General features: G+C 50.7%; 3 protein-coding genes across 3 annotated transcripts; 2 read left to right on the forward strand and 1 right to left on the reverse strand.

Moving 5' to 3' along the window:
- Window positions 1-3,528: 3,528 nt before the first annotated feature.
- HO173_004664 (uncharacterized protein) lies at window positions 3,529-4,933 on the forward strand (the record flags this gene model as incomplete). The annotated part of the gene is made up of 7 exons (XM_037306586.1): window positions 3,529-3,549; window positions 3,605-3,743; window positions 3,795-3,902; window positions 3,955-4,292; window positions 4,343-4,699; window positions 4,747-4,867; window positions 4,914-4,933. 7 exons carry the CDS (start codon window positions 3,529-3,531, stop codon window positions 4,931-4,933), a joined length of 1,104 nt encoding a protein of 367 aa, XP_037166524.1.
- Window positions 4,934-7,403: 2,470 nt separating this feature from the next.
- Window positions 7,404-9,208, forward strand: HO173_004665 (uncharacterized protein; the record flags this gene model as incomplete). The annotated part of the gene is made up of 3 exons (XM_037306587.1): window positions 7,404-7,893; window positions 7,944-7,965; window positions 8,026-9,208. 3 exons carry the CDS (start codon window positions 7,404-7,406, stop codon window positions 9,206-9,208), a joined length of 1,695 nt encoding a protein of 564 aa, XP_037166525.1.
- An 851-nt stretch (window positions 9,209-10,059) lies between these two features.
- On the reverse strand, window positions 10,060-12,927 carry HO173_004666 (uncharacterized protein; the record flags this gene model as incomplete). The annotated part of the gene is made up of 3 exons (XM_037306588.1): window positions 10,060-10,456; window positions 11,573-12,374; window positions 12,426-12,927. The coding sequence occupies 3 exons, from the start codon at window positions 12,925-12,927 to the stop codon at window positions 10,060-10,062; spliced, it is 1,701 nt and encodes a 566-aa protein (XP_037166526.1).
- Window positions 12,928-13,510: the final 583 nt, after the last annotated feature.

The following is a 13,510-nucleotide window of genomic DNA, read 5'->3' on the forward strand; positions in this document are numbered from 1 at the left end:
AAGAGACTTTGTCGGCAAAACAGGTGGACACGCGGCTGAAAATTGAAGCTTTAGAAATCAGGTTACAGCACATTCGAGACGTAGGGAATGGTGCAGATGAGAACTTGGCAAGAACTTTTGCGCTTGGTTAGTATTTAAAGAGAGATGGAGGACGCGGGACAGTGCCATGCATCAGGTGAAGTGCGACGGGAGAATTGTTCCCGAGGCGGTTGGTTTTCGCGCTCCACCAGAAGAAGCAGGGCTCTTCCTCTGGCGAGCCGTTCCAGATATGTCATAATAAGAAGGCCAGTCGCATTTGTGGGGGTGCATATGGTACAGCGAACATTGACATCCGCACTCCAAACGCACAATGAAGCATAGAAACTCGTCGGTTGAGCATGTGCTAATCAAAGCCTATTGACATCCGTAATCTAGCGAGCACAGCGAGTGATGAGCATCTGAGCCTTTTGCCTTGGAACATCGGCCATCAGCCATGAAGCCTGCAGCATTCATGATGAATGAAAGGAACGAGAAGTGGTGGCTGCATCACTCGAGGTATTTCCAGCGGTCGCGAGGGTGCTCCGGGCATGCATTGCGCATAGAGACAAGCCTCGCTCAACCTCCGTGGCAACTTTCTCGAGCCATACAATCTTTCATTGCCTTAGCTACCCTTTCCAGCGAAATGCCACGAAACTTCCGCAAGAACCAGCTCTCAGCAACGTCAACGCGAGCGCAACCATCTTCCAATTTCTCTACCATTGGCTTCCGCGAGGCGTGGGTCTTCAGCTGGACCTGTCCTTCATGACTGAATGTTTTCACCACAACAGATGCAGCAAGGTCACTCTTGAACACTACATCGGCAATACAGATATACGCAAGGTCAGCCTCTGGCATATTGGAATGCTGTAAAAATTCAACTGGCATCACTTGTATTTCTGACTGTTTGAACAACTCTAAATTTTCACCTGAAGCAGACTGTATGGTTGGACACTCTGCCATGGAGAAACTTAACAGATCTTTGAGGAGAGCGGCGCGACGCGTGTGCATGGACAAATAATCGAGATGCTTTTGCAGCTCATCATCTCAAAGCGCATGCCAGAGCACGGAGAGAAGCTGCACTAAGGTGATCTTCTTGGTTTTGGCCCACTGTTCGCAGATCAGTGCAAAAGGATCGCCACTCCCAATCTTGGTGGCTGCGGAGGTGATGACTGCATCCAGATTATCGACCGCGAGATTGGCATGGGTGTCTAATTGACAGTACTGTCCACGAAAAATGCTGTACAGAGGGTAAATCCTCTCAGTATTCCTTTCGCTTACAATTTCTTTGGCTATGTGAAGCCTGCTGGATGTTTTATTGGGGGCAACTTCGAGACGTCGATTCCAGATGCGAGACGGAACCACTTCAAGCAGTCTTCAGGTGTGGTGGGTAGGCCCTCAACGAAAAGTTTTGGTGGGTTGTGGACCGAGATCAAGTACTTCATGTCCCGCCACGCTACCGGTAGAAGGTTGGACTTCCTTGCTGCGTTGTATAGGTGGGCGGTTGACAATATGGTCTTGTAGGTCATTGCAAGGGCAACCCCCAACTATCGACTTTCCATTTCAATCCATAAGTCACTAAGCCGCAAAGGATGGGATGATGTTTGAGTAGGTAGAATGGTGGCACATCAATTCCTTCGTCTTGGGCTTCTTTTTTGATAGCTTTTTGACCGTCTTTGTAATGAAATGTTTTTGACCCAGTCGTTCACGAGGCTAACGAATGTCAAAGTCCCACCGTTGTGTTTCTGGTGCCAGCCCTCTCGTCGACTATGACACTTCCTTGATGATATCTGAGGCAGCAAAACTCTTCCGGGAGGAATTCTAAGTCGCGAGACATGTCTTTAGGAGCAGAGAACTCTTGAAACATGTTTGATGGCCCACAAAACAGCATGAATGGGGAAGAATGGCCTCGGAAAGTATAACGTACTCGATTCTCGGAGGTATTGCCGCATAGTATCCGTCCCCTGACTACTTGCGGCGGTGAGATCCTGAAGTCCGTAATGCATGTATGCTCACAGAAGCCACTTGATATCCAACATAAGCTGGATAGCAAACACAAGCCACAATGAGATGTGTTGATTGGTCTCAAAGTCTCTGAAGTAGCGTGTGATCTCGTGCGTCGTCGGAGGCTGGATTGTTATATCCTTGTTGAACACAGACGACTCCGAGCACACAAGGCTGATGAATCTTCGGTCCTCTTCGAGCTTGTCTTTCGCCAACATCTCCTGGCGCGCGCTCTGCTCCAGTCTAAGGTATCGTACCCGTACCAAATCATCTGACGGGCCTAGAGACTGTACAAATCCTCTTCAGGAAAACAGGAAACAGGCCAACTGATTCTCTCGGTTTGCTCGTAAGTCTTCATGTGAATATAGTTCCCTGGATTTCGCGATCCGTGATACCTTCCTCGCAGATAGGCGCCTGAAAGCAGTAGATGAAGTCCATTTCGTCAGGGGCATCAGGCCAATGCTTGATCGAATCTAGGTGCTCTTTTGTGCTACACTGAATCATGTAGAAAGCCATATTAGTCAATAACGAAGCAGAAGAAAAATTCGTGCGCACTGCTCGGTACTCTGACCATGTCTTGCGTATGACTTCAAAAATTGCTTCGAGATCTCAGAAAGATACAATGGAAGAAAACAGAACCTCATCGTAGAGAGATGCCATGTCGTAGACTGGCTTCGATGTACCCGTACTGCTGGTTTTTGGTGTGATGGATACCGACAATGATGGACTCGGGCTGTCGACCGCATCGTTGGGCTCTTCGAGGCTCAAGGCTTCGAAGATTTTGGCTGCTACCTTTCCCTTTGGATCTCTGTTCTCCTTTTCATCGCGCCTCTCTTTTGGCACTTCACGGTCTTGTCGGCGTAGGATGTCTTTGACTTGCTGAAGGACGTTGACAGAATGAAGGTGGCTTTCATTCTAGGCCCGTGATACCCCAGCTCCTTGATCCACCCAGCGGGAATACTCCTTGCGAAGTGAGATGACATTATCAAGAAGAGCAAGAATGCTAGAGGGCGCCTGGATCGTTTGCTTTGCAGACTTGACAACGATCTCTGCTAGTTAATAAAGTCTCGGATTGGTATAAGGTACATACTCTCTTCTGTCTAGGCCGAGGCGTTCACAGCGGCTTAACCCGCCTTCTTCTTGGCCATGTTAAGGAGACTTTGTCCACAATTCTGTACAGCTTCAATAAGCCATGTTGTGAACTTTGTGATGCCCGACTTATAACGCTTGTAAGGTAAGTATTGAATCAGAGGTCTGCATCCATGATGATCCTTAGCTCGCCCCAGCGAGTAGGCTCATTGGCTATCGTGGTTGGTCGCCGTTAGAAAGTCACAACTAAAGTGACCAGGAGAACAAGTCTGATGGATGAACTTCGGGGTTTTCAGCAAGGCTAGCTATTCGGCTCTTGGCAGCGGAGATAGTTTACCCCCCCACCCCACATTCTTCAACCTTCTTCAGACTTTTTCGAGAAGATTCATAGAGAAGTATTACGTGCAGCAGATACTCAAAATGGCGACCACTGTGGATAAGGTGCATGTCATTTTTGTGAGAAGGCGAGCCCCTTTGCTAACAGGCTCTTGCACAGATCAAGGACATCGAGGCCGAGATGGCCAAGACGCAAAAGAACAAGGCTACGAGCTACCATTTGGGTCAATTGAAGGCCAAGCTCGCCAAACTGAAGCGGGAGCTTCTTACACCACAGTCCAGCGGTGGTGGTGGAGGCTGTAAGGAACACCAAAGGTCTGAAGAGGAAGCCCGGTTCTAACTGCTGACAGCTGGATTCGACGTTGCCCGGACGGGCGTTGCTAGTGTTGGGTTTATAGGCTTTCCATCCGTTGGCAAGAGTACGCTCATGAGTAAATTGACGGGGCAATTTTCAGAAGGTCGGGCGTGCTGCGAGATGAAGGGAGTGCGGGCATGCTAACGCTTCTGCAGCGGCTGCATACGAGTTCACTACCCTGACCACTGTACCTGGCCAAGTCCAATACAACGGCGCTGCTATTCAAATGCTCGATCTCCCGGGTATCATCCAAGGAGCCAAGGACGGCAAAGGTCGAGGTCGTCAGGTCATTGCTGTTGCCAAGACGTGCCATCTTATTTTCATTGTCCTCGACGTCAACAAACCCCTCACTGACAAAAGAGTCATCGAGAACGAGCTAGAGGGTTTCGGTATCCGAATCAACAAGGATCCGCCAAACATTGTCTTCAAGAAGAAAGACAAGGGTGGCGTCAGCGTCACGAACACGGTCCCGTTGACCCATATCAGCCATGAGGTTGCTCTTCCTTCGCACGCTGGTAGAGCCAAGCTGACGTTGTCGGGTAGGAAATCAAGGCAGTGATGGGCGAGTACAAGATCTCATCCGCTGATATTGCCATTCGCTGCGATGCCGAGATCGATGACCTGATTGATATTTTGGAGGCGAAGAGCAGGAGCTATATCCCTGTGATATATGCCCTCAACAAGATCGACTCCATATCGATCGAGGAGCTCGACCTAATATACAGGATCCCCAACGCGTGTCCCATCAGCGCTGAGCACGGCTGGAATGTCGACGAGCTGTTGCAGCAAATGTGGGAGAAGCTTCAGCTCCGGCGTATCTATACGAAGCCGAAAGGCAAGTCTCCGGACTATAACACGCCTGTCGTATTGAGGAAGAACGCTTGTAGCGTCGAGGATTTTGTAGGTGATGCTGTCTTGTTCATCGGTCTGTGCTGATAACAAGTCAGTGCAATGCTATTCACAAGACTATCGTGGAGCAGTTCAAGCACGCGATCGTGTATGGACAGTCGGTGAAGCATCAGCCGCAGAGGGTGGGACTATCCCACGAGCTTGCCGATGAGGATATCAGTAAGTGTCCAAAAGAGCCATCCGTGTCTCATTCTCATAGTTGCAGTCACGATCATAAAACGATAATAGTACTGAATGAGACAATCGGACGGGGGATTTGCAGTCCAGGAGAATAGTGCCACAGTCCTCCTATTGCCCTCATTGCCGAGTCAACAAGATTCAGAACCATGAATCTAAGACGAGCGTGGCAAGGGCTGGGCTTACGCTCCGGAAAGTTGCCACCCTCGCCGAGTGGCTCTTACACCCAAGGATGATGCCAACAAAGAACAAGACTCCAGATCGAGAGTACCGAGAATGTGAGCAGTCATTCAGGAAAATGGAGCGCTTTGACCATCCAAGGTTACATGATCCCTGAAAAAGGAGATGGCATCAATCATAGTCTCACTGCAACACCCCCTAGGAAATGAAAACATCGAGATCTACTTGTCAGGTCAATATTGATGCTGACGCAAGACCAAAAAGCCGTTCCCACAGATTCGAGGTCTGCGTTTAGCGATGTTGAAGCCCAATGTTCGTCATCGTGATGCCAAGTAATGCTGTTTCAGAGCGAGGATTAAGATGGGCATTTCATCAGAAGGAGCCTCATTTTCTCTACGATCATTGCAATCTCCGCACGATCTCCGCATGATCATCATTTCCGATGTACAGGCAACCGCGAATGACCTCCATTTGAAGCGTTGCACGACATACAATTCGACACGAGGCAGGAAAGGGAGCACTGACGTTTTATGTAGTCAAGCGGAGCAGAAGACCATTTCGAGGCAGTGGATTTTGATAGCGGGATGGGCAATAATATCGACCACTCGGCAGATATGGACACCCTGTTCTGTTGCTGAGTGGCTTTTGAGCAACAATAGCGGTATTTGGTACTGTGAATGTGGCTTGCCTAGGTTGGACTCTGAGACCGCATGGTAATAATGCCTCTAACGGCTCGACCGCTAGGTGCGGATCAGCAAAAATCAGGTGCCGCATCACGGCCGTTCAACAGGCTTTGACGCCCAAGTCCCCCCGTTATTCGCCTGAAAAATAGTCACCTGGTCAGAAAAGACGGAGAATTCAATCCGAACCCATGGAGAGGATCAGATGACAGTCTTTTGGCGATGGCCTATGGAGTCTCTACCAATCTACCAACGCGCGAGTTTAAAATGCAAGTGCGAATTTTCTTTTTGCGAGGCACATCCCACGCCTTATCCCAGAAAATTGCGAGAATGATAACGAAAAGGATTTAGCAAATCGATTTTGAATTCGTTCGATTTTGACTAAGGAATATCGCATTAATCCCATTCGCCCAAGAGAAAAGAAGGCTGGCCAACGGACAGGGCTGGATAACCCAGTCGAAGGCAGGGCTTTGGTAGATCATTTTTTCCAGATCTTCACCTTAAACCGTAACGAGCCGTCAGACTGACGGCTTTTCCCCCTGTTGGACACTCTTGACCATTTTGACTTTATTGAGTCCCGCAATTTATTGAGGTTTATGGGAGTGGAAAGGAAGAAGTGAAGAAATGAAGCAAAGAAGAATAGAAAGAAAAGCCGGTGAGATAGCCATAGCAGCTGAAGGAGAGGGATATTGCGAGCTGGGGGTTGCTCCTTGCTGTTATACTTACTTGGGACACGGGGTATTTCTGGTACTAGCAAGGTATGTAGGATGCAATGAAAATGTCGGGGGGCAAGCAAAAAGACCAAATACACAAGTAGGTAACAATAATGATCCAGGTAAAAAAGGGTAAAAAAAAAAGGTAACGAGGGAAATAACATGAAGCGATTTTAGGAGGGCCGAAAAGTGATGGATTATTACCCGCCCAGTTGCATATAACCTACCGGTGGTACTAAACGTCAAACCGCTGCTAAACAAGTTAATCAAGTACTTAGGCACGTAGCCTCCCATCCCCCACAAACCTCAATATTTACTGCTGCATAAAGGGATACACCAACACGTCGATATTTGTGTCAATCTTTTGAAAGAATTCAGGATTCTTGATTTCTGACTTTTGGATTGCAATTTCACGGGATATTGCGGTTGGTAAGCCAAGATACAGACAGCCCGAACTGCCCCGCCATCCGCAATCTTTTAGGGGAGAAGGGGAGGGGGGGGGGGGTCTTTCGGTCAAGTATTCGCGCATGGGCATGAATACTTGAATTGGACTTTGTACTGCACTGAGAGAGACCTGGACTGACTTTGAAACACATCCAGGTACCAGCGTAGAACATTCATTCATATCCATGTCCATCTTCGCATTCACATCCACATTCATTCATTCATCATTCATTTAATCTTTGCCCTGGACCATCATCATCATCATCATCATCATCATTATCGTTCTCTTCCTGCTGGATTCCTTACTGTTCCTGACCTTGACCGCTCACACGGCCTTTTCCATACGGATGCCGGCAAAGGTTCGCGTTCGCCTTACTATCAAAGTACCCCTGGTGCTGCATTAAAGGATCCAAAGGAACACCTCGGCTGCATGCCCCGCCAAACCGGACGTACTCGCGACAGAACAACTCAACCTACGCTCCGACTGCCCGCCATATCAACATGCACGACTCTTACGCCGTCAATATCAAAATGGAACAGCATTATGGCCTTCACCACGACGATGATTTTGCCACCGCTGCAATGGTCCAAGTTGCCCCCGACTCCCCGCATCACTCTCCGCCAAATGATTACGGCGACTTCGACTTCTCAACTTCGGTACATGCTCAACTGGATTCAATGTACAACCGGCCCTTGCAATCTGCATTTCCCACTCCCCAGCCTTTGCATCCCCTAATCACCATGCCGCAATGGCCTAGTCAGATCACCAGTCCATCGGAAACCAGCAGCCCTCCACCGGTGGTACATCTACAGCCCAGGCCCATCCTGCCACTTTCCAAAACCGTTCCGACCATACCGAAGCTTGCCACTGTATCACCCAAAGAGAAACCAACGCAGTCCTCATCACGAAGAACACTCACAGATAGCGATCGTCGGAAGATGTGCGAGTATCATAATGAGAACCCCAATGTAAAGCAGACAGAAATAGGCGGTGAGTCCAAAATAGACGGAAGAAATGGATTTAGCTGATTATTCCTCCAGCCATGTTTGGTGTCGAGAGGAGGTTTGTCAATACATTGCTCTGTCATGAGCGAACCGTGATGCTAATTCATTCCCTTTCAAGTACCGTCTCCAAAGTCTTACGAAATAAAGACAAGTATCTCGTTCAAGAAGAAGGCAATCGATCTCCAATACGAAGATCCAAAAGCAAATTTCCAGATATTGAGCGAACGTTATCCCAATGGGTAAAGAACCGCATCAGTCAGCGACTACCGCTAGACGATAGCACCATCAGAGACCAAGCGCGGATATTCGCGACGACAGTAGGCAGCTCGGAGTGTCATAATCAAGTAAACGATCCTGCTTGGCTGGAACTATTCAAACAAAAGAACCATCTGCCAGGTGCAAAACCAGGCGAGATCAAAGACGAGAACGATGCGCTTTGCCCGGAGACCAAATCTGGCTCGCAGACACCCAATGGCATCTCACCTGTCGGATGGGATGGTCTGCCCATAAGTCCGCCAAAGGAGGAGTTCAACGCCCACAGTCCAGACAACTACATCGACTCGAACAACAACTACGGCCACGCGCATTCGCAAAGCGCAACATCTCTTGGCAGCTGCTTCTCAGAGATCTCCTCTTTCGCCGGCGACTTCCGCAGTCCCACCTCACCTTACTTCTCCCCAATGTCAAGCTGCGGCCCTTCGCCATCCATGCCCGCTCAAAAAATGGCCCGTCTCCCACCTTTAGCACCCGCAGGCGCGTTGCGACGTCGACAGACCGTCCCACTGATTTCGTCGGACTCCTCCCCGGACTCGACAACCTCCAAACCCCTCCCCCAGTCAATGGCATCCTCCACCCTCGACTCCCCCCACGACGAAATGGACATCTCCCCCCTGAGCGCCACGGACCCCTCCCTGCACCCCTCTCGCTCGTCCACCTCGAACCCGTCCCCCCTCTCCATGGCGCCCCCCTCCAGCATGACGCTCGGCTCCAGCAACCCCGGTTCCGCCGTCAGCGCCAGTCCCCTCACCTCCAACAACTCCCCCTCGTCTCCCCCTTCGCAAGACGAAGCGCGCGCCGCCCTGTCCACGCTCATGACGTTCATCAAGCACCAACCGAACGGCGCGGTCGACCCGCACGATTATCTCGTCATGGGCAAATGGATGCACATGCTCAAGCTGGAAACGGGAGAACTGCCGGGGGGCATGCAGGCGATCCATCAGCAACATCCGATGCAAGGCAGCGAGAGGGCGGACGGGACGGTGCCGATTGGGAGGAAGAGGAGCGAGCATTCGCTGTCGTGATGATCTCTGCGGGGGAAATGTGGGGGGGGGGAAGGTGTGTGTCGATGGTTTGTTCTATCATAATTGGGAGGAAGTGAGCATTCGCTCGTCTTGACCATACGTTTTTGGAAGGATGTATTGTCGCGTCTTCTATCATGTTCGGGAAGGACGGTCCTCGCATATCTCGCATCGGTATATTTCGCATCTGCAGCACTCTCGCTAAAAAATTCCTTTCGTCTCCCTTTTTTTCTTTTCTTTTTCGGGGAATCATGTCCGCAGCATCGCCATGGATGTCTCGGGCGAGGGGAGGATCAGGGACCGGAGGGGATCCCAATTCAGCAACACTGGTTGTTTCCCGAGGCAATGGGACGGAAGGAAGGAAGAAGGAAGGAAGGAAATCTTTTTCCCACAGGCAAGGGGACAGACGGGAAGGACATTATACACACACACGGCAGGCCGAAGTTCACTTATCATTATCATTCTTCCGGGACGGGGTGGGGGCGGCATCATCGATGGCAAGCAAGCAAGCAAGGACGAAAGAAACACAGAGAGGAGAAGAAAAAGACCTAGAAATACCCTAGCCTCACGGCTTTGACACGACCAAGTCGAGGAGCCCCGCGGCTGGATCTTGCGCTGTATGTGGAGGAGGCGGCATTGTTTTAAGTCGAACCATATCATATTCGTTTATTTCTTGGGTGGGGGGAGGGGAGGGGGGGGGAAATGGGGGAGGCATATTGTAATTACGCGAGGGCGGGCACCGTGTATGTAGCCGCGAGCTTGGCTGAGACAGAAGTGACTGTATGACTTGACCGAGAGATGCATCGGTGGTATTTGTCATGAATTTGGATTGTGGATTCCCATCGTGGTGATGTCTATATCTCGCTCCCGAGCCTCTCCTGCCGCAGCTCCTCTACCCGTCGCTCGCTAAGCTCTGGCAGGAGGCGGACCACGATCAATTCGAGAATTGCATACCCAAGGTGCTTGTTCAGATACCCGTCTCCCCAGACATCCAGCTCGCCTTCCACCTCGGCGACCCAGTCCTCCGTGTCCTCACCGCCGAAGAATCGCTTCCAGACGGCCGTCGGCAGCAGGGAGAGTAGGGAAAGGGCGCAGGTGCGTTTGATCTTGCTGATGTCGCCGGCGGAAGGAGCTGGAGGAGCGGGCGGCGGGAGACAAGAATTTGGAAAAAGGGTTGGGCGGAGAGTGCGAAGCAAAGTCGGCAAGAGTTGTGATGGTTGAAGGTGCGTGTGGAGGGAGTGGTGCATATACCTGTCAAAGCCAACGAGCGTCAGAAAGTACCGATCAGGAACATTGAAAGCTCGGTTAGACGGAGAGTCGTTAAGACCGAGATGAACGCAGTGGACGGATTAGTGATGATGCAAAGATGACTGAAACAGGCAGGCGCAAGACGTGGGAAATTGAGGTCTGAACTCGAGACGGGGAAAGGGTCGGGCAGCCTTGCAGAATGCGTGCTGCGCAGGATTACTTTCTGACCGCCTTCTCCTTGCCTTGCACTTGGCGCCGAAATGCAGATGGCTTGAAGATGATGAGCGGTCGGCGGGGGGGGGGAGTGATGCGAAATTAGGGCTTTTTTTGCTGACGGGCCCCTTCGGCCGATCATTGTTGATCATTCGGCAGTGGTTGTCTCGTTAAGCTGCCGGGCGATTGAATCAAGCTTGCCCTGATTGACACGCCAAGCAACAACAACAGCAACAACTTTTTGTTTTTTGGTTGCAAGGAAGAGTGCATCAATGGTGAAGATACTTTATCGAGACAATATATCTAACCAAACAAGAGAAACTCAAGGGGTGTGAAATGAGGAGAAAAAAGATATAATATTTTAATGTCAAAAGGATAAAATAAAATAAAAAAAGCACAAAAAATAAAAAAGAGGCTAATGGGAAAAGGGAAAAGGGAAAAGGTGTGGTAGCGAAAGCGGTAAGTGCGGGAAGAGTGGGGAAAGTCTAGGCTCTGCTTTCGCTCGCCTTGTGTCTTGGCACCTTGGTAGGGAAAAAAAAAGAGGAAAAAGGGAAAAAAGGGGAAAACGCACGAGGAGGGAAAGAGGACTGAAAGGGGGACTGAAGGAGGACTGGAGGAGGACTGGAGGAGGACTAGAATGCAGGCCTGATTTTAGCTTTGCATCGTCTGTCCTCAACTCCTGCAACACGATAACGGGGCGAGTGTGCTACCATTCCCCGCGCATCTTAGCTTCACCTCAAAGGGTAGGCCAAAGCAGTCCAATGACTCCATACATGCGCGTTATGTCCGGATGCAACCACAACGAAGTCAGATGACTGAAAACGCATGCGGACTCATATGCGCTTCGGCGAATTGCAGGGATCCACGAGCCAACGACAACGCAGAAGAGACTTGTACTGCACTTACTGGTCGAGGATGCCGTCGGTGGCGGCCAGTCCAAGGGGACCGTGGATCAGCTGGTATTGAAGCAATGCCAGAGATCCAGAGAGCCAGGGCTTCCGTGAACGGAGATCGAGTAGAACGGAGATGACGGAGAGCACTTGGAAACTCAGCATCGGCTGGGGCCGGTCCGATTTCTCTTCCATGCCCCATGATTCGCTCCACCCTGATGTCTTTGCTGTCGATTTCGTGCGCATTGGTCGCGAGGATGCGGTAATGAAGCCGATCATGACAAAACGTATTGTCATGAACGTCAAGAAGCCGTATTGTAAGATTCGCCAGAACGCAGACGAGAACGGGGATCGTCTGTCGTCCTTAGTAGCTTCCTCGCTCTGGCCTTTCTCCGCAAGGAGGCCAAATTTCTCAAGACGGCTCCTGGTATCAACCTTGATCTCTTCACCCGTAGCTTTTGGCTCTATCCTCGCTTTGACCACGTCGACAAGCGTGGTGATGCCGCCCCATAAGAACCAACCTTCGCAGACCTTGCCGCCGATGGAATTGCCCAGGATGCTGTCTGCAATGACATCGGCAACAAGGGTCCGTAGACACGCATTCTCCAGGTCTTCCGTAGGTAGTAGCACGGCTAGTGCGCCCTGCACCAAAAGCTGCCTGTATGCTGCTTCATGCTCCTGCTGCTCGGTCGCGGTCGATGGGACAGCCGGGTCAGGCACTGGCGAAAGTGCTGGGTGAGGAATCAAGCTGTGGTATATGACATGAGGGTCCGTATGTAGGGGTGGTAGATGTTGCGATCGATGACTGACTCGGTATGCTGTTGCCCTGTTAGCTGGAACTCCTGCGCATCAAGCCTGGAACTGCCGACCATGGATATGACCTTCAATCAATTCTGGTATCTCATCGAGTATCAAGCCCTCAAGGTCGACGGTCCTTAATCTGCTCTCCAACGCTCTTGTGCAATGAGCCACTATCCGTACCACCTCCTCCACGAAGCCTTGATCCGGGGTGATCTTCCCATACCAGCTGTAGACCAGATCCTTGACAACGACTGCAATAATGGCGTAGAGCTGCAGATCCACATCGTTGCTGCTCGTCAACGGAGGTAAGAGCTCGTCGATGGGACGAGGCTCCGCGTGACTCTGGGGGCAGAGCACGCGTCTTACCAAGGCGGCCGTCGCTTTGTCCGAGACATCAGAGGGCCCTGTTGACCGAGCCGGTGACGATTGTCGACTTCTCGAGGAGGGCCTTGAGCGTGGAGGCGGTGTTGAGGTGGATTTTGCCGCTATCGAAGTGCTACTGAATGTAGGGATGGCTTTGGGGCGCGGCTGAAGATTCGATGGGGGCCGGAGAGAAGGTTGAGTCATCATGGGGCATGAGGATGTGTACAAGGCATGCTGACTGCCTTGAGTAGTTTAGCCAGAGACCAGAGACTTTCCCATTGACCGACCTTGGGAGCGAGAAATCTTCTCTCAGCCGAATCGCAGCCTCGCAGCTTCCCTGGATTTAACCTTGGCACTCGCTTAGTCATCAATATCGAAAACATTTTGCCCAACCTTCCATCAATGCCAACTGCTCTTCGATACAAGATAGCATGATACGAATTGTGTATATTTAAATCAGTCTAGAAATCAAAGCATGTTGTGGTTCCTGGAGTGTCGTCTTCGCATGACAACAAAAACAAGGGCAACACTTCAATTGCACAGACCCATATTATTGGCGCTATGTCTCCAAGATTTTGTGATCAGGATTAGAGACTACCTTGGCTATGCTACGAAGTGAGAGATATAGCTATCTAGCTGTAAGCTTTGTCTAACAAAGATACGGTCCTGTATGCCCTCTCTCTTCTTTCATCACTACCAATACCTACCAACCCCATCGACCGCCACCGGGCCCTGCTGGAAAGGCTATGTGCGCCCATGCGTTACCCCAACGCCCACCATCGGCACTCCG

The sequence above is a fragment of the Letharia columbiana genome (genome assembly GCF_014066305.1).
Source record: "Letharia columbiana isolate WasteWater2 chromosome Unknown Sc0000012_s0, whole genome shotgun sequence".
NCBI classification, from domain to species: domain Eukaryota; kingdom Fungi; phylum Ascomycota; class Lecanoromycetes; order Lecanorales; family Parmeliaceae; genus Letharia; species Letharia columbiana.